This window comes from Varroa jacobsoni, unplaced genomic scaffold, assembly GCF_002532875.2.
Source record: "Varroa jacobsoni isolate VJ856 unplaced genomic scaffold, vjacob_1.0 scaffold_621, whole genome shotgun sequence".
Classification (NCBI taxonomy): Eukaryota; Metazoa; Arthropoda; class Arachnida; order Mesostigmata; family Varroidae; genus Varroa; species Varroa jacobsoni.
The window spans coordinates 121,315-142,597 of record NW_019213523.1 but is presented as its reverse complement, the minus strand read 5'-3'; the positions used below and the strand labels follow the sequence as shown (position 1 = coordinate 142,597).

General features: G+C 39.4%; 1 protein-coding gene across 1 annotated transcript; it reads right to left on the bottom strand.

The window, feature by feature from the left end:
- Nucleotides 1-691: 691 nt before the first annotated feature.
- LOC111261995 (uncharacterized) lies at nt 692-20,472 on the bottom strand. Its single transcript, XM_022835926.2, has 10 exons — nt 19,661-20,472; nt 13,610-14,134; nt 7,779-8,458; nt 6,317-6,606; nt 5,490-5,880; nt 4,706-5,016; nt 4,101-4,388; nt 3,733-3,884; nt 3,437-3,562; nt 692-3,151 (listed from the first exon to the last, which is right to left on the bottom strand). The coding sequence occupies exons 3-10, from the start codon at nt 8,434-8,436 to the stop codon at nt 2,989-2,991; spliced, it is 2,379 nt and encodes a 792-aa protein (XP_022691661.1). The 5' UTR covers nt 8,437-8,458; nt 13,610-14,134; nt 19,661-20,472; the 3' UTR covers nt 692-2,988.
- Nucleotides 20,473-21,283: the final 811 nt, after the last annotated feature.

Below are 21,283 nucleotides of genomic sequence, written 5' to 3'. Positions count from 1 at the left end.
TATATATATAGTAACCTAGGAACTGCGCTACAGACAAGGCTTTTTACCCAATTAGCAGTATTAATATTTGTTAGGATATATCTGCTTTGCGCGTTACCCCGCTCTACAATGATCGATATTTTCAATTTCATCTCCAGATTTGTAAAAATTCAGCGAATACCAATCCTTAAGCTCGATACGAAAAAACTAAGGTGGGACAGTATTTAAGATGTTCGACACGCAAGGCTCGTGGCGGCATTGCTTGCACCTCTTCTGGCGTTAACTAATGATATGGACTCGACAAATATTATAACTGCCTGTCGGAAAAAGAGTCTTAAAATGGTTATTTGTAAATCGCGCCCGGGGACTGCTTCGGGTTGTTCGGATAGGTAAACAATTGGAGCACTTTGTCTTCACAGTGAGTCACAATTGCGAATAGAATATTTGATACGTTGTATATATATATATATATAAATGAGTATATCCAGTTGTGTAGAAAATATCAAAGCTCGTTGAGAATAAAGGACGAGACCGAATTAATTTACATTTACATATATTGACAGTGTGTCTTTTTTTATGTATAACAAATACCGTACCAAGTTAGTACTTGGGCTTTAGATATTAACTAGGATTTGTTCTCTAATTTAAATGACATAATCAATGTTTTTGAAACTTAGTTAGAGATAACGTTCATATATAACGAAACAGAAAATTTGTTTTTGCACAATCGTGTTTTGTTTTATTATTCCTGCCATCACACATCTGTATCTCTTAATAATAAATATGTAAAATTGGATTTCACAATTTCGAATGATTACTAGGTGAACTCAAGCTTTGAATCAGTTCTTCGATTTTACAACGGGTTACTTGACCAAAAACGTACATAATCAGAAAGAGAGGATCACTTATGCACGATTAAACTAATAATAATAATCATGTTCGTCAAACGTACATTTGGTGGGTGGGCGGGAAATTTTACGTTTCATTTAACTATTGGCATAAAAATTTGGCTTAAGCTAGCGTCTATTATACCCAAGAGTTGAGAGCAGTAACGAGTAAAGTACTTTCTTATCTTTCAACCGTCGTCATGTTATTTTTGTCAGTAATCAATTGTTTCGGAGCAAATATGCTTAGTAAGAATTCGATAATCATAGCCTACCAACCAAGTAGCATTTGCAAGTGATGAGATTTATTTATACGCAAATACGATAACAGTATTTAATTTAAAGCATTATAAAATTCATTGTATTTGAATTATTAATAATAATCATAAGTGTACCAGAAGTAACTGGAAATGGTTTAAGCTTTGCGCCCAAGGAGATCTGGACGAATCGTTCGTACCGAGCAATGCCATCGAAATTTTATCGCTTCTGCTTTTTTTAGCCTGGACAAGTTGTAGTTCGAGCTCGCTAGCACCGATTTTCGGCCCTGGACTACCAACCAAGGGCCTTTAGGCAATTTTAAATGAGACCATGTCCAACATGATTTATACGAGCTCGCACTTGTCATATTGCAATTCACTCCTTGAGGTGACTCTAGCGACGACTAGACTCAGGCTATAGCTTTCTTCGTCCTTCCGCGTCCTGCTTTTTGTTTATCCTGCTGATTTTCAGTGTGTTTTTCAAAGCTGACAAAATAATGTCAATAAACAATAATGATTCAAATAAACAAAGCATATAGGAAATCAATGATTATTAGTGCCTTAGCAAAAACGCGCTAATAGATCGGAAAAGCATTGACTCACAATACAGCGGTAAGAGTAAACCGAAGACGTACGGTAATATCAGCATTACCTTCGGATATATTTTGTACCATAATGCAGGGCCAGATATGCTAGGCCAGCTTACTTTACGTAAGCAAACTTCGATTACACGAGAGTGCTCCAGTGATACAATCGATTCAAAAAGTCCTCTCAGGTTGGCTTTTCTAAATTAACCAGTTAATTGGCATGTGCCCATTGCCATTCTACAGCTTCTATAAATGGCTGTGTTGTGTTAATATTATCAATTGATTATCCTTATCTATACTGATGTTAAATACTTCATATGGATCGATTATTTGGAGTAAAAATTCATTCGTTTTAATCATCTATGCCTCTGTTAGTTGGAGTTCATTCACCAACTTATCTATCGGATTCCACTCACAAGGCAATCACGCCTATATATATATATATGTATATATATCCTGATAACATATATATATATATATGTATATATATATATATATATATGTTATCAGGATTCTCACCTACAATTTATGTTAATACTTAGACACAATAAAACTTATCCATTTACCTCTCAGTGCAGCCATTTACACGTCATATAATGATCTTTATGACAGTGAGCTATTTAGTTAGGTCAGGCCAAATACACATCATTCATTAGAATCTCAATTTGTTGTATTATACTTTTTCGAAATTAGTGGTTAAATTCAAACGTATCCATACCATGCATAATTCAGAAATTATTGACTAGTTCAGATATGACCCAAACTGTAAAGGTAATTTTCATAATAGGTGGAACTCACAAATCTATTTATAAACATTAACGTCGGGACGAAGCCTCATTGATGCGTTCTATAAGTCATGCAGAATATTTTATGGTAACATGGTAGAACGACACAACGTTTATAAACATGTTCTCTTTAGCTAAGCTCCAAGGATTCAACCAGGGACTAAGTTGCGTTCGTGCAACAAATAGCAGCACACGTCAAGCTACTATTATATGTATAGCCTCTGCGTAACGCGTACGCCATTTTTTGTTCTCGCTTGCATTATTGGTGAGTTACTATTGGCTGTTTGCCAGCGGTGGGCCTCAGGTCTACTTGGTGGTGTTCCTCAGTGTCGGGTTGTTGTGTAAACATACAAGAGCAGTCCGATGTCGACCGTTAGGGTATAGATACTTATCGAAATGCCATTTAAGCTTAGTCATTGGACTGTGATGACTGGATACTTTCAAAACTTCAAGCCTTCACGCAGATGCTTGCCGACCTCTTGACAAAAGACATTTCTTACTCTCTCTCAACGTTACGCACCCGCAATCTTTGTTTGTAATGATACTCGCGCAGATAAGCTTTAATAGGCTTTGGCAGATGAAGACGGGATACGTCATCGTAATTTACTCGCTCGGTGATTGCGCATCGAGCTAAGTGCTGCAGTGAGAATGGAAAGTTCCTGAAATATACAAACAAGATATTAACGCACAAAAACGTTCATGACATTAACAGCTTAGCACATAGCAAATGCGTAGCAAATTTAAGGCTGATCAAATTTTGGCTTGTAATCAGTGTCGGGTGATGTCGAGAGGAAATCTCGAGACAGCGCGATACCAGCGACTGGATCTTCGAATGGTTCAACTTGCTCAGTAGAAATGTCTATTCATAATAATTATAATAATAATAATAATAATAAATCGCAATTTGCATCCTCCAGGAGCATCGAGTGAACTAGAAATGGTACCTGTTGATGGGCATTGTGAGCATTGGTTCGAAATACATGCAGCACGCGGGGTCCTTATAGTGCTCAATCAGACCACAGACGGTCGGTGAGCTAAACACCCCCGGGTCGTGCGAATCAAAGCTGAAACTGTACACGTAGAAGTTAGTTGCAAAGTTTAAGGCAAGCTTCCTCAATAACTAGTAAGGATTGTATGCGTGATGCAAGTCGTGAAATGCAGCACGTTTAAAATAACATCTAAAATAATATCGACCGAAACTTGGCACTCATCTAGTATGAACGATACACGCATCACTCACTTGTGGTTCCATTGTTCGATACGTGCATGCAGCGAACGTCCGTATCGTCGAAAAGACACGGAAAACAGATACTCTTCCTGCGCAGAATCTCGTAACAAAAATGATCCTTCAGGCTTTTTCTGTAGTAGACGCTCGGCTTCGTAGCGATCCATCTGCAAAAAAAACGCAGTGAGTTGGAACAATTATTTAGTATGTAATAAAGCGTTTAGGTACTAGTTATTTTAGTTTGACAAGTTTATTGAAACATAACCATATGCATATTCGACAAAATCAGCAACGGCCAAATTTGATATTACTTGTTAACCAAGCTATCAGGCTACTGGCTCTTATTGCGTTATTATAATTATTTAAAATAATGTAAAATGTACCTTCCCCCAATAGAAGCCGCAACGAGAGATTTGCGCGAGGTCGGGCACAAGACAGTGCATATAATCGACCGTGGTGTGCACGGTAGTACCATTAGCGCTGCTGCTAACTCCACCGCAGTTTCCACTCCCTGCAGGCCCATGTCCATGATTTGCGGCGGCGGCAGCAGCTAACGATAACGGAATTTGGTGTGGTGATGGATTAAGGTCCCAGATTTTTCCAAGGACATCCCACGGTAGTGCGTCGAGGTTAAGGCTCCGCAGTGCCGCGGCAATTTCATCGGGAATCACCTGTACAAACGTGCCCGAAGCAGCAGAACCAGTTTTTATTAATTGAACTCATCATAGGAATGCTACATAACTCTCCTATTTTGTATGATTTATTTATGCCTAACACTCATAGACTGGTTACCAAATGCCATGTCAGATGATTACGATTCACGTTGCCTGCACAGCAAGGAGCCTGTACTTAGCTAACCCGGCTAGTTCTACGTCACACACCACGAAATCCTACAATCATTATTCGTTCGAAGCTAAGCCTCTTAACGACGTAGCAACGATCTTCACAATGTACTCATGGAAACAGCAAGCCATTTGTTGGCATGTACCTCGTGCGCTCTAATAAACCCTGGCGGGGGATCAACTCCCTCAGCAATTTCCCTGGCTCGTTCAATTCTAGCACGTTCATCGAAATCGTCGGATCCGCCCAGGGAACCAAAAGCTCCCAGAGGAAGGGACCCCTGGTTTCCATCGTTCGCTTCAAGGGACGATGATGAAAGTTGGTTGATGATAGCTGTTGCCATGCGGCGACGGGTTGCGTTTGGAGTTCCTGATGACTGCGCTGCCGGAGCTCCGCATACACTAATATTGACACTGGCGCCGCTTCCCAACGAACCTCCTGGCACATCGCGAGATGTTCCTTAAAATAAACGTCATTTTTAGAAATGTGCTTAACTGCTTGTCACAGTAACATGAAAAGTCGATGTAATTGTAAAATGTTATGCCGATCATGAATAATAAACAAATGATCAGTGTATGTTATGGCAAAGATTTCAAACACGTGGGTACACGAACCTATCTAGACAATAAAGAATACAATAGCAAGCTACACCCGAATAACAGTTCTATTAACAACTGATGAACCATGTTGCTCATTGACGCACCTACGAATTGATGCTCGTAAGAGCTCACATTTCCAGTGAACACTTTCAACCCATTGACTCAACATCTCGTAAAGCAGGTTTTACAGAAATGAACGAATGTACATGGGCTGATAACTGAGAACAAGAGTGTTGCAACTAGTCAATCAGTACAAGCCATCCCTTCTCTTAATATTGCATTTTATGCGGCGCTATTTACCAACGCCTAAAGGATACAGACTTAAGAACCCACCAGCTGTGCAACACACGCATAAGACCTCATTGTTTAGCTGCACCGAAATTCCCGATTCATGTTGATTGTGGCTGCGATGATGCTGATGGTAGTGATAGCGATGATGAATATTTTCTTGAGGAGGCGCAAGTGGCAGCGAGGCTGACAAACCCCCTTGATGACAAACGCTGTAACCGAGGGATGCAGGACCTTTCGACGGACTTGAGTTTGTACTCTTCGATGCTACAGAGCCACTATTACAACAAGTGGCAGCAGTCTTCACTAAAGCTCCCTGTACGCCCGTCCCTCCTTGCGAACAGGAGGAGTAAGCTCCGCTGTTTGTTGAATTCGCGTTAGTGCCGCTGTTGCCAGGACTACTTCGCTTACACAGCTTCAGTGCCCATGAACCAACCTAAAAGAACAACAATAACAACAACGGTGAAAACACCATAGCTACATAACAAATGTTTATTCTTTGAGAGCATACTAAGTAATGTTCTCTAATAGCCTGTAGATGCGAAGAGTAAACGTGATCTAGCTAAAAGTGAAATAGTTCTTCTTAAATAATATTTCTTGACGGGCATCAGTAAAAAATCCGAAGTTATCTAAATATTGCATCGGCTAGCGATGAGATCTAAGAAATTGAGACCCCGGTGCAAATAAAGCTTCTAGTCTAGATGTTAGCGGAAGTTGTTATTACAGTGTCAGAAATTTTGAAAACTTCTGAGACTGTAATGATAAGTAGTCATCACACAAAATTCGAGTGATTTTGGTTTAGAACGTAGGACGGTGGAAATTCTAGCCCGGGATGAAAATCTTATGACCTTGAACGACTGATAATAGTTAACCTTAATTTTTGTTTTTTGTGGAGTCGTCGTAGCCGTCAATGTGGCCTGAGAGTTTGTATTAGTAAATGACCCGCTGGAGATGGCTGGTAACTGTTGTTGATTATTTGAGGTCATAGGCGGCTGCATTAAAGGCGAAACTGCTGACGACGCGACTTCAGGATATAAAGAATTACTATTGCTCCATATAGCGCTGCTTGATGTTGAAGTGCCACAGCAGGAATATGATGAAGACGGCATAGAGGATGCGTCAAGAAGAGAGGATGTTGACTTTGAAGCTGATCGACGGCAGTCTGCAAAATAACATACGCGGCCATAGCTGATTAAGTGTTCTTCGGCAAATTTTAGTACCTGTACCTTAATTACTTGTATGCTAAATGGGAGACGACTATATAATAAATATATTAATTGGATCATGTCACAATACCTTTAACGAAAGCCTCTTCTATCGTTTTGTTTTTTTTTTATAACGCGCTGTATATAACTTCACATAACACGCTACGGTATTGTTGTATTATAAAGCGCTTTTGAATCTGCTATGAAAATTTTAATATGAACAATAACCTTCAAGTGATATCAATATTAGAAGGTCAGTAGTCGATTAATTCAGCCGATGCCCCTGGCCAAGCATAATATGAGCCAAAGTCTTTTGTTTGCATAATATTTAGCTATTATACGGATTCTATTACGAAATATTCTCCGGATGATCATTGTAGCAATTCATCGAATCAATTTTGAAAGAAATAGCCACAAATTTGCAAACCTATTCTATAGTACTTTTCCCAACATGTAGAAACCAAGAAATTAGGTTAAGACGATTAGCAATAACCATTTCATCATATAAAAATTAACGACATGATCAACAATTTAATTATTTTCGCAAATGAAGTCGACATCGATGGACACTGCGTTCGACAATTTTGTTTAGCTAATGGATAAATGCGACGATTCCTTATCTGCTTCATGCTGTAACTCTAGGTATATTAAGATTGCTTATATATATATATGTATTAAGGCTGCTATTTGCAAAAAAGCGTGGTCCGAGTTCCTGATGATTGTACAGTGTTTCTAGACTGTACGAGGCGCGATCAAAAGAACAAAAAAAAGAATAGAAATTCTACAATTTACTTTCAATCTTTGCGTTTTAAGGTTAGTTTGCATTTACTTATTTTCAATGCTATGGAAAGTAAACAAACTACCTTTATTCGGTTGGCTTTCCATCCATAAGTAAAGACTTAATGCGTAGTTTTAAATCACGGTTAATATTCTTGCTCTCTGGGCGTTACAGGGTTGAAAAAGCAACTTTAAGATCAATACGTGCTGCGTTTTCTGTATCCATACTTACCTGCTAAATATTTATTTTCAAATTATATTTGGGGATTCCCTAAAAACTCTAATAGTTCATGATTTATTATTATTGCCGTGTGTTTATATAAGCGTAAAAAGCAAGGAAAAACAGACTTACTTCGAATGTTGCCACTGGTATTTTGACCTCGGCATGAACCTGCAAGTCGACCTGCGGAAATCCGCTCCTCATCCTGGGTACTGCAGCTGGGGTTAGTACTTGTCCCACCATGAGACGAATGGGCTCGTCCTCGGAGTAACCGTCGAATTCGCGAAGCTCCACCTCCACTTACTGATCCACCAGAGGATGCCCGGCCTCCCAAAGATGTTGATGATCCTTGTGATACTGTCGCTGTATTACTTCTACAGGTGGACTTTCCCCCTGAGGTATCGTTCGACCTTGCACAGCTTGTCATAGTTCCCGATAGTCCAGAGGCAGATGACACTCCTTGGCCAGCTGTTGTATTTGGTGTCAAACAGCAACTACCGCTCGTACTATCAGAGAAGGCTGCTTTTAACGGAGCTAACATCACGGATGAAGACGCTGTTGTAGCAAGCGGTAAACTGCTGCGCGTATTACCCGCACTAGAGCAGATGCAGACGCAGCTTGTGACTAGCCCGCCGACGTTGACATTAGCTGTTTGATCGTCCAACCCACCTTCGGCAAAGAGAGCCTCTTTGGGTTCTCTTAGGTCTAACTCTTTACACTCGGGCCCACATGGGGAACATGCTCTTTCTCTTTCCATTGCGTGGCTCGATGTACACTGTACACGTTTCATGAAATGCCCATCAGATGCATTCCTGTAACAACAAAAATCACTAGCCAATATCAGAAATTTGGTCAACTTCAGAGTTGCATACTTCGTTAAAGACAAGTAACATTACTAAAAATCTGCTTCATCATCAACAGCTGGTCAGCCGCTTAAAAATTATCTAACAAGTCTTCTTTGCGTATCAATCGTACACAGTGCAACAGGCTTGTCCAACTTTCTAAACTACATTAAATTATTTTTATACTTATTTTGGTCACTGATAACGCATTACTAAGTGAAACGAATTATGTACCGCATTTTCATAAATTATTATAGGTACTATCATACATATTTACGTTTCAGAACCTATGGCTCGAGATCCTTTTACGAAACATGTATATATGTATATATATATATGCCTGCCAACTTTTCCCTCTCTCTTTGATAGTCTTTTGTCATGTTGGCACTATATTGATACCATAACTTATTTCCAGTTCTGACATGTTAACACAAAATGACTGCATATGATATTACTAAAATAGGCTTAGGTAGCTCAGGCGGCCAAAGCACCTACAGCTAACAAATGTGTATAAAGTAAAAGAAAAAAAGTGTGCCGCGTGAAATTGAATGGGTGGAAACCAAATGGTGCGGAAAACTTAAATTGATTTGTTCGTTTAGATTCGGCGTTTACACACAAACAAGTAACTTCAATTGTCATATACAAAATAACTTATTAGACTTTGCGGTGAGTTATTTTGCACCTTTGTCAATATAGACATTAACTTCTCCCTCCTGGCCGTTAGTATTACTCGGGTAATTACCTTTCTTAAAGTGAACTAAGGACCCTTCATAAGTATTCTTTTAACGGCAGTGATGATTAGCGACAGCAAACAACATCAACCAAAAACAGCAGTAATTCTCCATTTTACAGTAAGTGTACCTGTACTTCCCTTTCTCTCTCCTTCTCTCTCCCTCTTCTTTTTTTCACCCTCTCTCTATGTATATATATAACGTAGTAACTGTCTCGGTTTACTCCACACGTTATCTACTTCTGTTTCCATAAGCGTGTTTGCCTTTTGCTTCGCGGCGTTTCTGCCCATAATTACAGACAGAAACAATGATACCGTTAGATTAGCTACTGAAAGCCAGAGGCTGCGGCTCTCATTTAGCTGCGATTTCTCTCAAAATAACAAACCTTCATATATAACCTTGCCTCTCTTTGCGGACGACACAGTGCGGAACGCGTTACTCGACCGTTTTGTCCAAAAAATTTTGGAATAAAAGTGAGTTTCGTCGTCCCACTTTTTAAAGAGCACGCCAATACTAGTCACTGAAACGAATGCATTTCAACATTTTGTAGTCATCAAGAAGACATCCGACATGCTAGATAAGGTTTCTGGTTTCAGGCGGGGTCCAACGGAGTCGACCCTTAAAAAATATGTTACAGGTCAGCGGTAGTTTCTAATAATAGACTTATAAATATCTAATCAAAGTAATTACCTGAAAACGCGTGCTCCTATTTTTATATAATACAGATTGTATAAGAATCATCATTCTTTTGGGTTCTGCGCTTGTAAGGTTAACCGGCCATATCGCTTCTTTAACGTCAGGGTCCTCACGTTGCCGCGAACTTATTATTTGCCTCTCTTCCTCCAAAACAAAGTAGCCCGGAGAACGAAGAGGGAAAAATTAGTTGAAATGATATTGTTAATTGCAAGAGTGAAGTCTTGCGTTCGTTGATACCAAATTTATTTACCGATAAACCCGTCTATCGAATCTACCGACTATAGTTATATGTAGTGGTGGCGTCTCTCTGATATACGGCTGATTTTTAGAATCCCCCTCTTTAGGCGATTTTTGTTCAGAATGCGTAACAGGTTTTCAGTAAAAAGCATTGCAGCTGCTGAAATAGGTAATTTTTTGGTAAGTACACATTTTCCTTCTTTGCCTATATACGTTTTTCTGAAATGGTATCCTTTTTTCACAAAGGAGTTTACGTAGAAGGAGAACAATTTGACACCCTGCCATGAGAGGAGTTCAAACAGCTCACATGTTCCTGTATATGAACCTACATCTGACGCTAAAGAACGGGGCAAAAGCAATAGCAATAGCGCCTCGTCTTCATTATTACCGACGGTGTTCACAGACACACAGCTGCTATTATAAACAATATTATTGTTCAATCGTTAAATAATACCATTCATTATCTTAGTAAAAGATTACCTACTAATAACAAATTTGGATGTTGAAATATATCGAAAGAAAATTTTGTTCGATAAGTTTTCGACGTGACTTTCGGTCATCATGACCATGATACTTTAAATAGCTAAATACATGTATGTTGCCATGTTGTGTTCACTGCCTGTTTTTGTCGAGATGGGCAAACTAACAGTTTGCCATCAAACTGTGTTCGTGTCAATATGTTTCATCGCATTTTTATATCACGGATTTAATTAATGGAGGCTAATATTAGTTTGAGTATAGAAAGCATCAAAAAATACCGCAATGCACGGGATTGTTGCGCTCAGACCTATTACTCTGCCTGCGTTGTCTCATTAAAAGTATGACTCTCAGTGGTTAGCAAATCCAAAGACAACCGCCACGCATATTAAGTGTTGTAAAAACAACAATAGTAACAATAGTTAGCTGTAGACAACAGAGGAGGAGTAGTCGGCGCTGATGGATGGTCTTAAGGCTAAACGGTCTACTAGCGCCGCCACAACCGGCATCAGAATATCAATGTTTCTCAAGAAGAAAACGACGCTTCTGCATTCATCCATACATTTACTACGCCTAGTAAGGGTATTCGTAGCCATCACAGTTCATTTTCATCATTATCATTGTCGTTGTTGTTGTTGTTGTTGCTGATTTCGTCGTCGTCGGTCTCGTCTGCCTTGTCGATGAGGTATCCTACTTCTGCTGTCACTGCTAATAGAATATCAGCACAACTACTCCTACCACCACTTTACTGTAGCCATAGCGTGGCATATTCCATGCAGTCTTGTAGCAGCTTGGCAGGCGCATTGTGCTCTACGTTCATTCATGCGACAAAAACGTCACCAGCCGACGGGCTGCTTCCACCGGCACAGATGTAGGGCGATTAGCCAAGCAGCTAGCTTTTGCCGTCAACGTCGCAGGTACAAAAAGCACCATTAGCAGTACAAAGATAACTGCCTGACTGCCGTTGTTGCCTTTACGGTTTCAGCCTGCGTGTGAATACATGTTTCTGTCTATTGGGGCGGGTTGATTGGCTTTTGCCAGGTCAGTCTACAAAGCAGCATAGCGAACAGACGGTATCCAAAAGTACAGAGCTGTTCAGCCTATTATCATCATAGCCTTGTTCCTGACAATCTAACGAAAACTATATATGACGACAAGCCCCCGACAGTTTACACTGCTGATTACACAGAATGCGGCGGTGATTATATAATGCTAAAACATGTAAATATCAATTGCAGCGGATCATACAAGTCGATAAGATGATGCCACTGTACGTTTTGTGGTTTGACAATATTCATTCACAGTGACTAATCCATGCTTTACTAATCCTACATTTTATATATAAGCACGCTAGCCATTTTGCTCGATGCACTGCAAAATAATGCTCAAGAATAGAAACCAGAGTTTTGGCAACATCAAAATATATTAAGGTGGCTTTAAAGTATCCATGCTAAGATTCGTCGGCAGTGTGAAACACATTGAAATTAATATACATGACTAGCAGCAAGGCTTGCAATTTATTTTAGTATGATTTAGTATTCATCAGCTTTTTTGATATTCCAGCTTTAATTGCCTATAATCAGAGATTGGTTAGCATGTGACAAAACCATCGGTTGTCTCGAAACAAACATAACACATAGTTCGTTTATGCAGATTCTGGATCATTGTAACAACTATCATCATTATTTTTATTAGAAAGCCAGTTTGTTTCGGAATATGAAATCGTATGCAAATATTTTGTTCAGCCAGTTACATTACCTTATCTGGATTAACATAACTTATCCTGAATTATCACGTACCTCTGACGTTAGTGCACATACCGAGGTCGTTGCGCCGGCGACGACGAGGAGGGCGGTGGAGAGGTGCCCACGTTCTTAAATCCAACAAAACAGCCTCGGCATAGGGATAGCTGCATTTTACAATCAATGAATCTTACAGGTACTGCCGCAATGTTCCAACAAGTTTCAACTAGAACTCAATACTTGACTAAAGTGAAGTCCACTATTATCCGCCAAGTACTTTTCTGGCAAGCGATCGACAAATATTCGCAACTCAGTCACAACAAATAGTTTATTATACATCGGGAACGATAATGCTGGTTGTTATTTTACCGACGTTTTTCACAGGTATTGCCAATCGAGGAAAACTTTCCCAACCGTTGAAACGGACTGCTACCATTACTGAGTTCGTTTATTTCGACCGTTATAGCTCTCATGTAATTAAGTAAGCTTGTTTTTTTTTTTAATTTCGTTCGTACTCCCGTTTCGTCGAAAACCAATGTCAGAGTTACAACAGTAGTGAATGAATTGCTGTGGACAACATCGAATTATAGTAGAAGAAGCTTGCCCTATTTTCACGGAGTCTAAAATTGTCGTCGGTCTTCGAGCGCACGACTTTGTTTACCACTTCTCATTAAGACTTGCATCTGCCGTCATGTCAAAGCGCTATGCGCCGTTCCTGTTATTGAAGTCACCGCGGAGGTATGCGTCAATTTCACTAAAAAATAAATTATTAACTCATAGGAAACTTTGTCTGATAATATTGTCACACCTAATTCTTATACGTAATGATGGTTAGCAATGCGGTTTTTAATTTGCTTCCGAATTACGAATTTTGAATTGTGTGGTGAATTGCGAAGCTCTACCGACACTGCCAGAGACCGGAGCAATAGAAAATTCAGCTCTATTAGTTTAGCTTGGCCACAACTTCGATATACATTTCGTGTTCTCGTTTCTAAACTCGGCAGCCGACCATTATGCGATCCCGCATTCGTAACAGCTAAGTAGCTGTAAGTTATCAGACAAGGGGCAGTTTATTTTACCCTGCCGCAAAGAATAACGGTAAAGTCACCGTCAACGTGTCATTGTGGTAATGTCTGTTGCTTGTTATTACGTGTGCGTAATGTTAGCACGTCGCGTCATATGAGTCAAACTAAATCCTATCAGAGACCACACAAATAAATAAAGCCGTGTTTGCCCACCTGACAGTTCGATACTGGTATCGCGAATATTGTTGTTGTTTTTAGCAGTGGTAGTAGTCAAAGTGCTCGTAGTCATCTATCTGACATTGGCGTTTCAGACGAGTCCTAGTACTACGACTACTACAATGCTACTACCGGCGTCAACAGAATAGCCGCAATTATGACAAGTGGTCCAACGCAATGAACAAGAGCTCTTCACGTTCCATAGAGGGTAGAGCGCGTTCCGCCTTGCTTGTCTCATTCCAGTTCGACACTCACATGATATGTGAGTAAATAGCATTCATTCATTCACTCGCCGTGGACACACACGGACAGTCACATTGCCACGGATGCCTGGATCGCACACAATCACTGCGGTCGCCATCGATGCCTGCGTCACCGTCACGACCACCACTCAAGTAAACGAATGAGCCAATCTACACTGAAATACAAACGCGTCTGTCCGCCTTCCGTTAGCCGTAGGCGCATACATATCTCATTCGATAGCCGTCGACAGCAATTTTACTGCTGTTGCTGCTGCTGCTTCTAAAAAGGAGAAAGAGTCTTTCAGCTTAGTATACATTACGGAAATAGCACACTCCCGCAAGAGTCGAAAGCAGAATTTGTTGCATTATATTTGCTTGTAAAGAAAACGGTCTAATAATGTCATAGCATGTCGCTTTTAGTGGTACGAGTGTTTACTTCCAAAAAGAGAACATAACCAAGTCCTGTCTTAGCAGGAAGGTTAGACTCGGAAAATGGTATCCAAAAGATTGGACTAGAAGGACATTAGTTTAGGTCAATTTGTTCTGAATTTGTACCTTCTTACATCGTATCTGATCAACAATATATTTTTAGATGATTCAGTAAGCAGTCTGGCTAACACCCAATTTATAAAAGAACATTATATGCCTACATCTACCAATACATTGAAAGTTATATATATATATATATATATATATATATATATATAGTCAATTATATATAATTGACTGCAAGCTGTCCTAGTGTCTCATTTAGGCTGATCGTTGTTGTAAAGAAAATCGGCTGTTACGTTGCCCAGTGCTTCTCGTGATGGAAGCGGCCGTGGCCTCTTGCAGCAGGAAGCAATGGTGATACGAATCCACCAAACTGTACTGCACTCGATTCTGTTTCATCTTAATTGTGATTGTTGTTCTTCAAATGTCGACCTATCAGAATGGTCATCATTGTCACGGTTTAATTTTGTCGTCTATTTCAGCCCTTCCCTCCTTTCCTGGCATTTTTATGTCTGTCTCTGTTCTCTGTGAGTTGTCATTCTGTTGTTGCTGGGACAACACACATGCACCGTTGCTGACGCCATAGTATCCGTTTCCTCCGTTTGTCGATCCGCCCGTCCATGTAATATCTGTATTCACGTAACTCGTGGTGTGCTCGCTGCCTGATCCTGTCTATCCGTGTGTACTTAATGTTTAAGCGAGTATCCGTAAGTTTCTATTGGCCGCCTTATTCTCGCTGTGCGTATAACTAAAATGATCAGACTATGACTCTACTGCTATGGCTAAGAACAACAGCAGTAGCAGGATAAGTGGCACATCTCTATAGTACGAGGTCATTCCCCTTCATCGCTATCACCACTGCTACCGCCACCGCATCAATGAATGCGACTACTGATGCAGTCGTTGTAGTAGGAATGGTGATAGTGACAACAATGACGGCGATATTAACGACAACAGCATTATCCTCAAGAACACTATACAGCATAAACTGGGTTGCAAAAGAGGACGGCAGACAGCTTCTCTTCGCAGGCGCCAACAGGTCGCCTCCTAAACTTATTCAAACGGATCGCCTTCTATTCAATACGTTCCACCATTTCCACGATTACCACTAGCATTACTTTAGAGCCAATTATAGTGACAGCTGGCTCAGTTGAAAATAATCAGTATCTTCTTCAAAAATTTAAACTTGAAGTGACGAAAAAAAATCTCAACGGAGGTAGTAGACATTCGAAGAAAATATCGGGGGATATATATATATATATATACATATATATTCGTTCAATTCCAAGGTAGAAAAGCATAGGCGATAGAGGGAAACATTAAAACGGTTCGTTGATCTGTTAAAATGAATAAACATTGTTTTTGTTATCAGCCTTACGTCTCTTTTCCATACACCCTCAATGGAATTTATAAAGCTCAAATAAATAGATTCTAAGTTTAACGACAGACATATCTGGTAAGCCAAATGCAATTACAATGTATCGTCAGAATTTAACATCTAAAGGAACTAAAGGAAAACCGTATATGTACATCAAAGTTCCATCAATGTTGTCTACTGCCATTTGCTTATATACTGCACATTCAAACGCAACCTTTATATTATTTCCTCCGTCATCTTCAAAGTTAAGATGCTTACTTTTCGGTTTCATTTCCCTGACCTCAGCCACCAGAAACACCATTGATATTATATTATGTGACCACCACCCATATTGTTATCAGACTGAAAACAGCAACCGTCATTTAACAAACAACCTAGGACAAAGAATCTACGTCGCCGAGCTCCATAAACCGTAATCTATTCTAACGAAACATCTTTAATAATAAAGACGTTCTTTGGTCTTTAATTTAGTTTAATAGCGCAACAAGCCTCAGCGATGGATAAGTATCCCTACGGACTAAGGTCATCAAACAGAAAAAAGTCCTTTGAAAATTTAATTTTTATATTTCTTTAAATGCGTTAAGAAATTATATATATATATGAGACTACAGAATCAGTACTAGTAAATCTCCGAGCCAATATTATGCAAGAGACGTGACAGTTTAGTAGAGTCTGCAATTGAGAACGTCGAGTTCTTAGAATTCATAGTCATCAACCATTAACCACAGACATAATATAATAGCTCCTTATATTTAAAGTGGTATCTTTTCTGTAAGTTCAAATAGGCGCACCTTAGCAGTCATGAGTTAAAAAGGCCGAGTTGTCTAAGGCTTGTACGGTCATATCCAACGCGGGATCACGCTGATTGTACGAAAAATCAACTTGTTTTGTATTGCTAGTTTGAAAATCCGTCCCAATGCTGACTTTCAAAATTTATCGTCAACGCTTAACAAACACAAGTCCTCTTACGTGTCCCAACCAAGGTATAGTATAGTGGAACAAAAAAAAGCATTGTTCTTGCCATTGAAGGCGTCGAGTGGACGAACTATAACAGAACGCCTGGAAAAATAGCAGCGAGTGTAGGCTTCAGCTTCTTTCTCCTAAGATTGGATGCAAAACGAAGGAGATGAGACGGCAGTAAAATGCAGGATTTTAGCGTGGTAGAATAAAGTTCCTAGCTGTATCAAGTACAATATTGCAGTAATCAGGTCATTTGAATGAAATAAGGCACTTCATCAAACACCCTACATAGCTAGTACTTCGTAGGTTATTGAAACGCGTACGTCTTTTAAACTAATCTGCTTACTATTCACTTCTATTGAACCGCAAAATACATTCATCACTGAACGTAGTATGAGAAAAGGTTAAATGATCTAGAAAATTCTAGCACCTCATTCAGTCTCTATCTGTGCCGTCAGCATTTGTATTTTTGTTTGTCTGAAGAGGTCGCAACTTAACGTACGCCGGTGGTTGTATATCATAGAGCAACAAAATCGAATACCTGGTTAACATGCTGGAGAAAAATTCAAGGTAGGTTTTTTCATCTGTTCGTTTGTTAGCCCCTCAAAACTCAACTCAAAAATTTTAATGTTTGCCCCCAAATCAATTATGAATCAAGATCAAGCTACAAGATTTTAAACGGATAGCCAGCCACATTAGAATGTCCATCTAATCTGTAGCCTATTCTTCCGTATGACTATTTTATGCTGACTATTAACTGCATTTATCCTTATACTTATTTGTTCACCTATATCGTTGCACTTATGCATATGTTGCACGCCTGATCGTAATGTACAACCTTCTAAATAACCTACTAGTAATTAACGACGACGCACAACGTAGAAATATCCATTATTTTATTATTATAAGTGAAAACATGCGCCAAGCAAAAACGTGACAACTATTAAAATTGGTGACGCAAGAATCAATATCACAGATATTTTCTTTAATGGTTCTTACATAAAATTTAGAAGTACAGCTCTGCGGCCACTTCGAGCATCCGATGGATTTCATTAAAGGATTTCGTGAAACACACCTGGCCGAGAATACATTTAAATAAGCATGAAGAAAAACTTGGAATCAAAGTGTCTCACAAATAATCAATCATTCGACGAAACGATTGTAAAATAGTGATACACTGTGCTGCATGTCGAAAGACACACAAAAAGCCGCAAACTACTGTAAACATCAATATTAAATTTTAAGTTTAAAAAACGGCTGCGTGCTTAAAATGATTGCGTCCAGTCCATTGGTGAAAGTTTGGTCTCCTAAGATTACAGTATGGTACTCTCTTCTTTGGAATAATACCGCTAAAATTCGAGGAAAAAGCTGCGTCGTTAATGTGACTAATCTCTTACGATTCGATTTGGACATAACTATCGTCCTCCTCAGAAGGCGTAAAAGCAATAGCGAATTGAGAAACGGTCCTTTGCAGTCTCCAAATTTAAATATTTACTTAAGGTAACATCTTTTTTACTCCAGTAATTCGTACTTTGACGCATCCAAGCGTCAGGCTATCATCACCTGCTTAGTAGCTGGTACAATAAACATAAATAAAGCTCAGCAATAACATTTCTAAGTTGTCAAATAACTAAGCAACGTACCGCACGAAAACCAATTGGATTGCCTACTAATGGTTAAGCCCACTTTAATACTAATCAAGCACCTTATATGTATATATAGGATGCACTAAATTAACTGGAAAAAAAAATCGCGAACTGTTTCCCGTAGCGGGGATGCACTAAAAAAAGTCAGTTCGTTCTAGAAAAGCCACAAATTCATTATAGCAAAGTCAGAAGTTTGGGTCATCCAGATATGCATCAATGGTTAATATTTTTTAGACCTCTCAAGTCTACACCTTTCTAACTTTTTATACCGCTGCATTTTTCGACTACTTACTTTTTTATTTATGTTTTTTATTTAAGTCTGCTGGATTTGTTGTCTGCCGTTTGAGCAATACTACTAGAGTTCTTTCTCTTTTTCGTGAACTTTGAGGAAGAACTTTTGAAAATTATTCAAGTGCCATTCGGCCCTTGAATTGAAGCAGTGATCGAAACGAGTGGCAAGTTCATTGAATAAACATGTCCGTGATAGAGGAGCCCTTCAAAAAGGTTCATACGGGTTTCTGTTGACATTTTGGATCAGCTTATCATCCAGCGACGTCGATTTGGTCGTTTACCAGTTCATCCCAAACATTCTGTGCATGATTAGACGAAATGTGGTTTCCTACACCTTGTGAATGGCAAATCTTCATTTTAATAATTTAGCAATATTGATTTTTCATAGTATTTCCAGTGTTTATAGCTTAATGCGTTGCGTCATTATTTAAGATAGCCGTTCTCAACTGGCTACTAGAACTGGCTTGATAGCGCACTGGATATCATATCCGCTCGCTAAACTTAGGACAGCTGTCTATGTTTGACCCAAAGTACTTTAAAGGGTTGCAAGTCAGCAATTTGAAAAATGCCTGAGGATATAGCAAAGCGTAAAATACGGAGTTAAAACTTTTTCAGATAACTTTTTACGTTATCAGAACCGACGACAAATAACTTTTAATTAGCATGACTTTAGGTGAACATTAATACTAGGATTCTTGTTACCCTGCATTTCGCCTCCCACAAGCAGGCATACTAAATGACAGAAACAGTAATCCCACGAAAAAGAATAATTTTCCCCCAACAAGCATGAAATCACGTTTAGCAGCACGTAAGTTGTAACGTAACAATTGTAGAATTATATATATGTTAATGCATAAAAAAAGAATAAATCCACTTTCGTAGTTTTTTTCGCCTTTTATATACGTAGATACACTGGCTATTTTGGTACAGCGCACATAAAACATATTATTTAAAAATAGTGTTAAGGTTGCCTACGTTATATTTGTTTGCTTCATTTGGTTAATTAGTCTGATCAATCAAATCCGATGTCTTTACCCACCTCTGGAACGAACGGATGAACGTAATAAACGAATTAAAGCAAGCCCGCGCACATTCTTCACTTTTGCTCGAGTATGCGATAAAGACAATAATGCCCAACCACGAGGCCCTGAATCAGTCTCTGTTTTCGCATAATAAACATTCACTTGACTTTACAGCTGGATTGCCTTCTATAAATCAAGATGGGACCTTTGCACGACGATGGAGCTACACCTACATTTTCGGTCACTGATCATTCATTTCACTGAAATCGATTCATAGATGAGCAGAGAAGCAACAGGGACGAATTTTATCGTAGTGTTGTTGTCAGTAGCAGCTGTTCCCGTTGACAGAAGACGGAAACCCACCTCGGCTATTGTCTATCACATTGCTTAGGTAAACAGTAACATGCGACAGTACAATTCACCAATTGGGTAACACTCCTATAATTCTGTCCAGTAATTATGGGAGGTCTTCTGTCCTAGCTATACCACTATTCCCAGCTTCGCACAATGACTATTTTTTAGGCACAGCTTTAAAAGCCGTACTTGTTTCCTTGGGTAGCAGCGCCAGCATCGCCTATGGTACAAACCTTGATGTCAGATTCCCTCTACTGTCAGCACCATTACAGCTTGTAATAGGTTACGACGACGATGAAAACTACCGAGGCAATAACAGGCTATGGGCTACTATTATCACTGTCTGACTGACTAGGTGGGATGGAATGGCCGAATGGGCAGGGACAACGGGAACACAGGTACTATTACACTTATAGTAGCCCTTCTTGCATTGTGCAGATTGTAGTTCGTGTGTTGTTGTTTTTACCAGCTGAGCAGAATCTCTCGAAGAATGAATGGATTTTCGAAAGCAAACACACCAGACACATTAGTCATCGGGCGACTCGTTATTAGGAAAAGCCATTTCAATAGCGAGTGTTTACCTGTGGCGCATATGTCTGAATGAAGCATGACACAGGGTTGTATGTCCTCACAGTTATTATTATATTATTATACACATACGTATTAGATACATACGTATGATGGATTCATAACATTCAGAACAAACTCAGCTAGTCTTCATCGATTTTTTGGTTCTCCTTGTGTGAAAATCTCTTATTTTGTTCAATCAGCTAAGGTGCCTAAAGTTAAAACAAATTTGAACTGTTTAGTGGTAGCTTGCTTAAATCAAAGAAGGAAAGATTAAAACGACGTTTGGGGATGGTGATGGGTCTACTTAATGTAATATTGCATTTGTTTAGACGAGACACTACGATACCTATATTGTACCTTTCCGTACGCAATTCATTACAGGATGCATCTATTCGGGTTATTCAGCCATTGCCATTGATAGGCACTTGCCCTCCCCTATTGTATTCTCGTATTGAGCACTCCGCTAGAGCTAGAGTACAAAAACGACACGTACATAAACCTTTGAAATTAATTAGTGGCTTTCTCTTTATCTTTGCCTCTGAATAAATGCTTCTAGTTTTATGCCCAGCATTGCTGTTAGGTATTACATTAGACGATTAATTCCCATCACGAAGCGCAGTTTCGATGATAGCGTAGTGGGCAACTCCTGATACGTGGTCTAGGTTAAAATCCAGCGACAGACACACTTCGTTTCGTGTTAAATACCAGTCGTCCGA

Bases quoted from the DNA above. Each gene is read 5' to 3' on its own strand.
- LOC111261995 (XM_022835926.2), bottom strand. From the start codon at position 8,436: ATGAAACGTGTACAGTGTACATCGAGCCACGCAATGGAAAGAGAAAGA. The intron at 4,389-4,705 runs GTACATGCCAAC...ACGTTTGTACAG, and splicing joins GGTTTATTAGAGCGCACGAG to GTGATTCCCGATGAAATTGC. The intron at 3,885-4,100 runs GTACATTTTACA...TTTTTTTTGCAG, and splicing joins GCGGCTTCTATTGGGGGAAG to ATGGATCGCTACGAAGCCGA.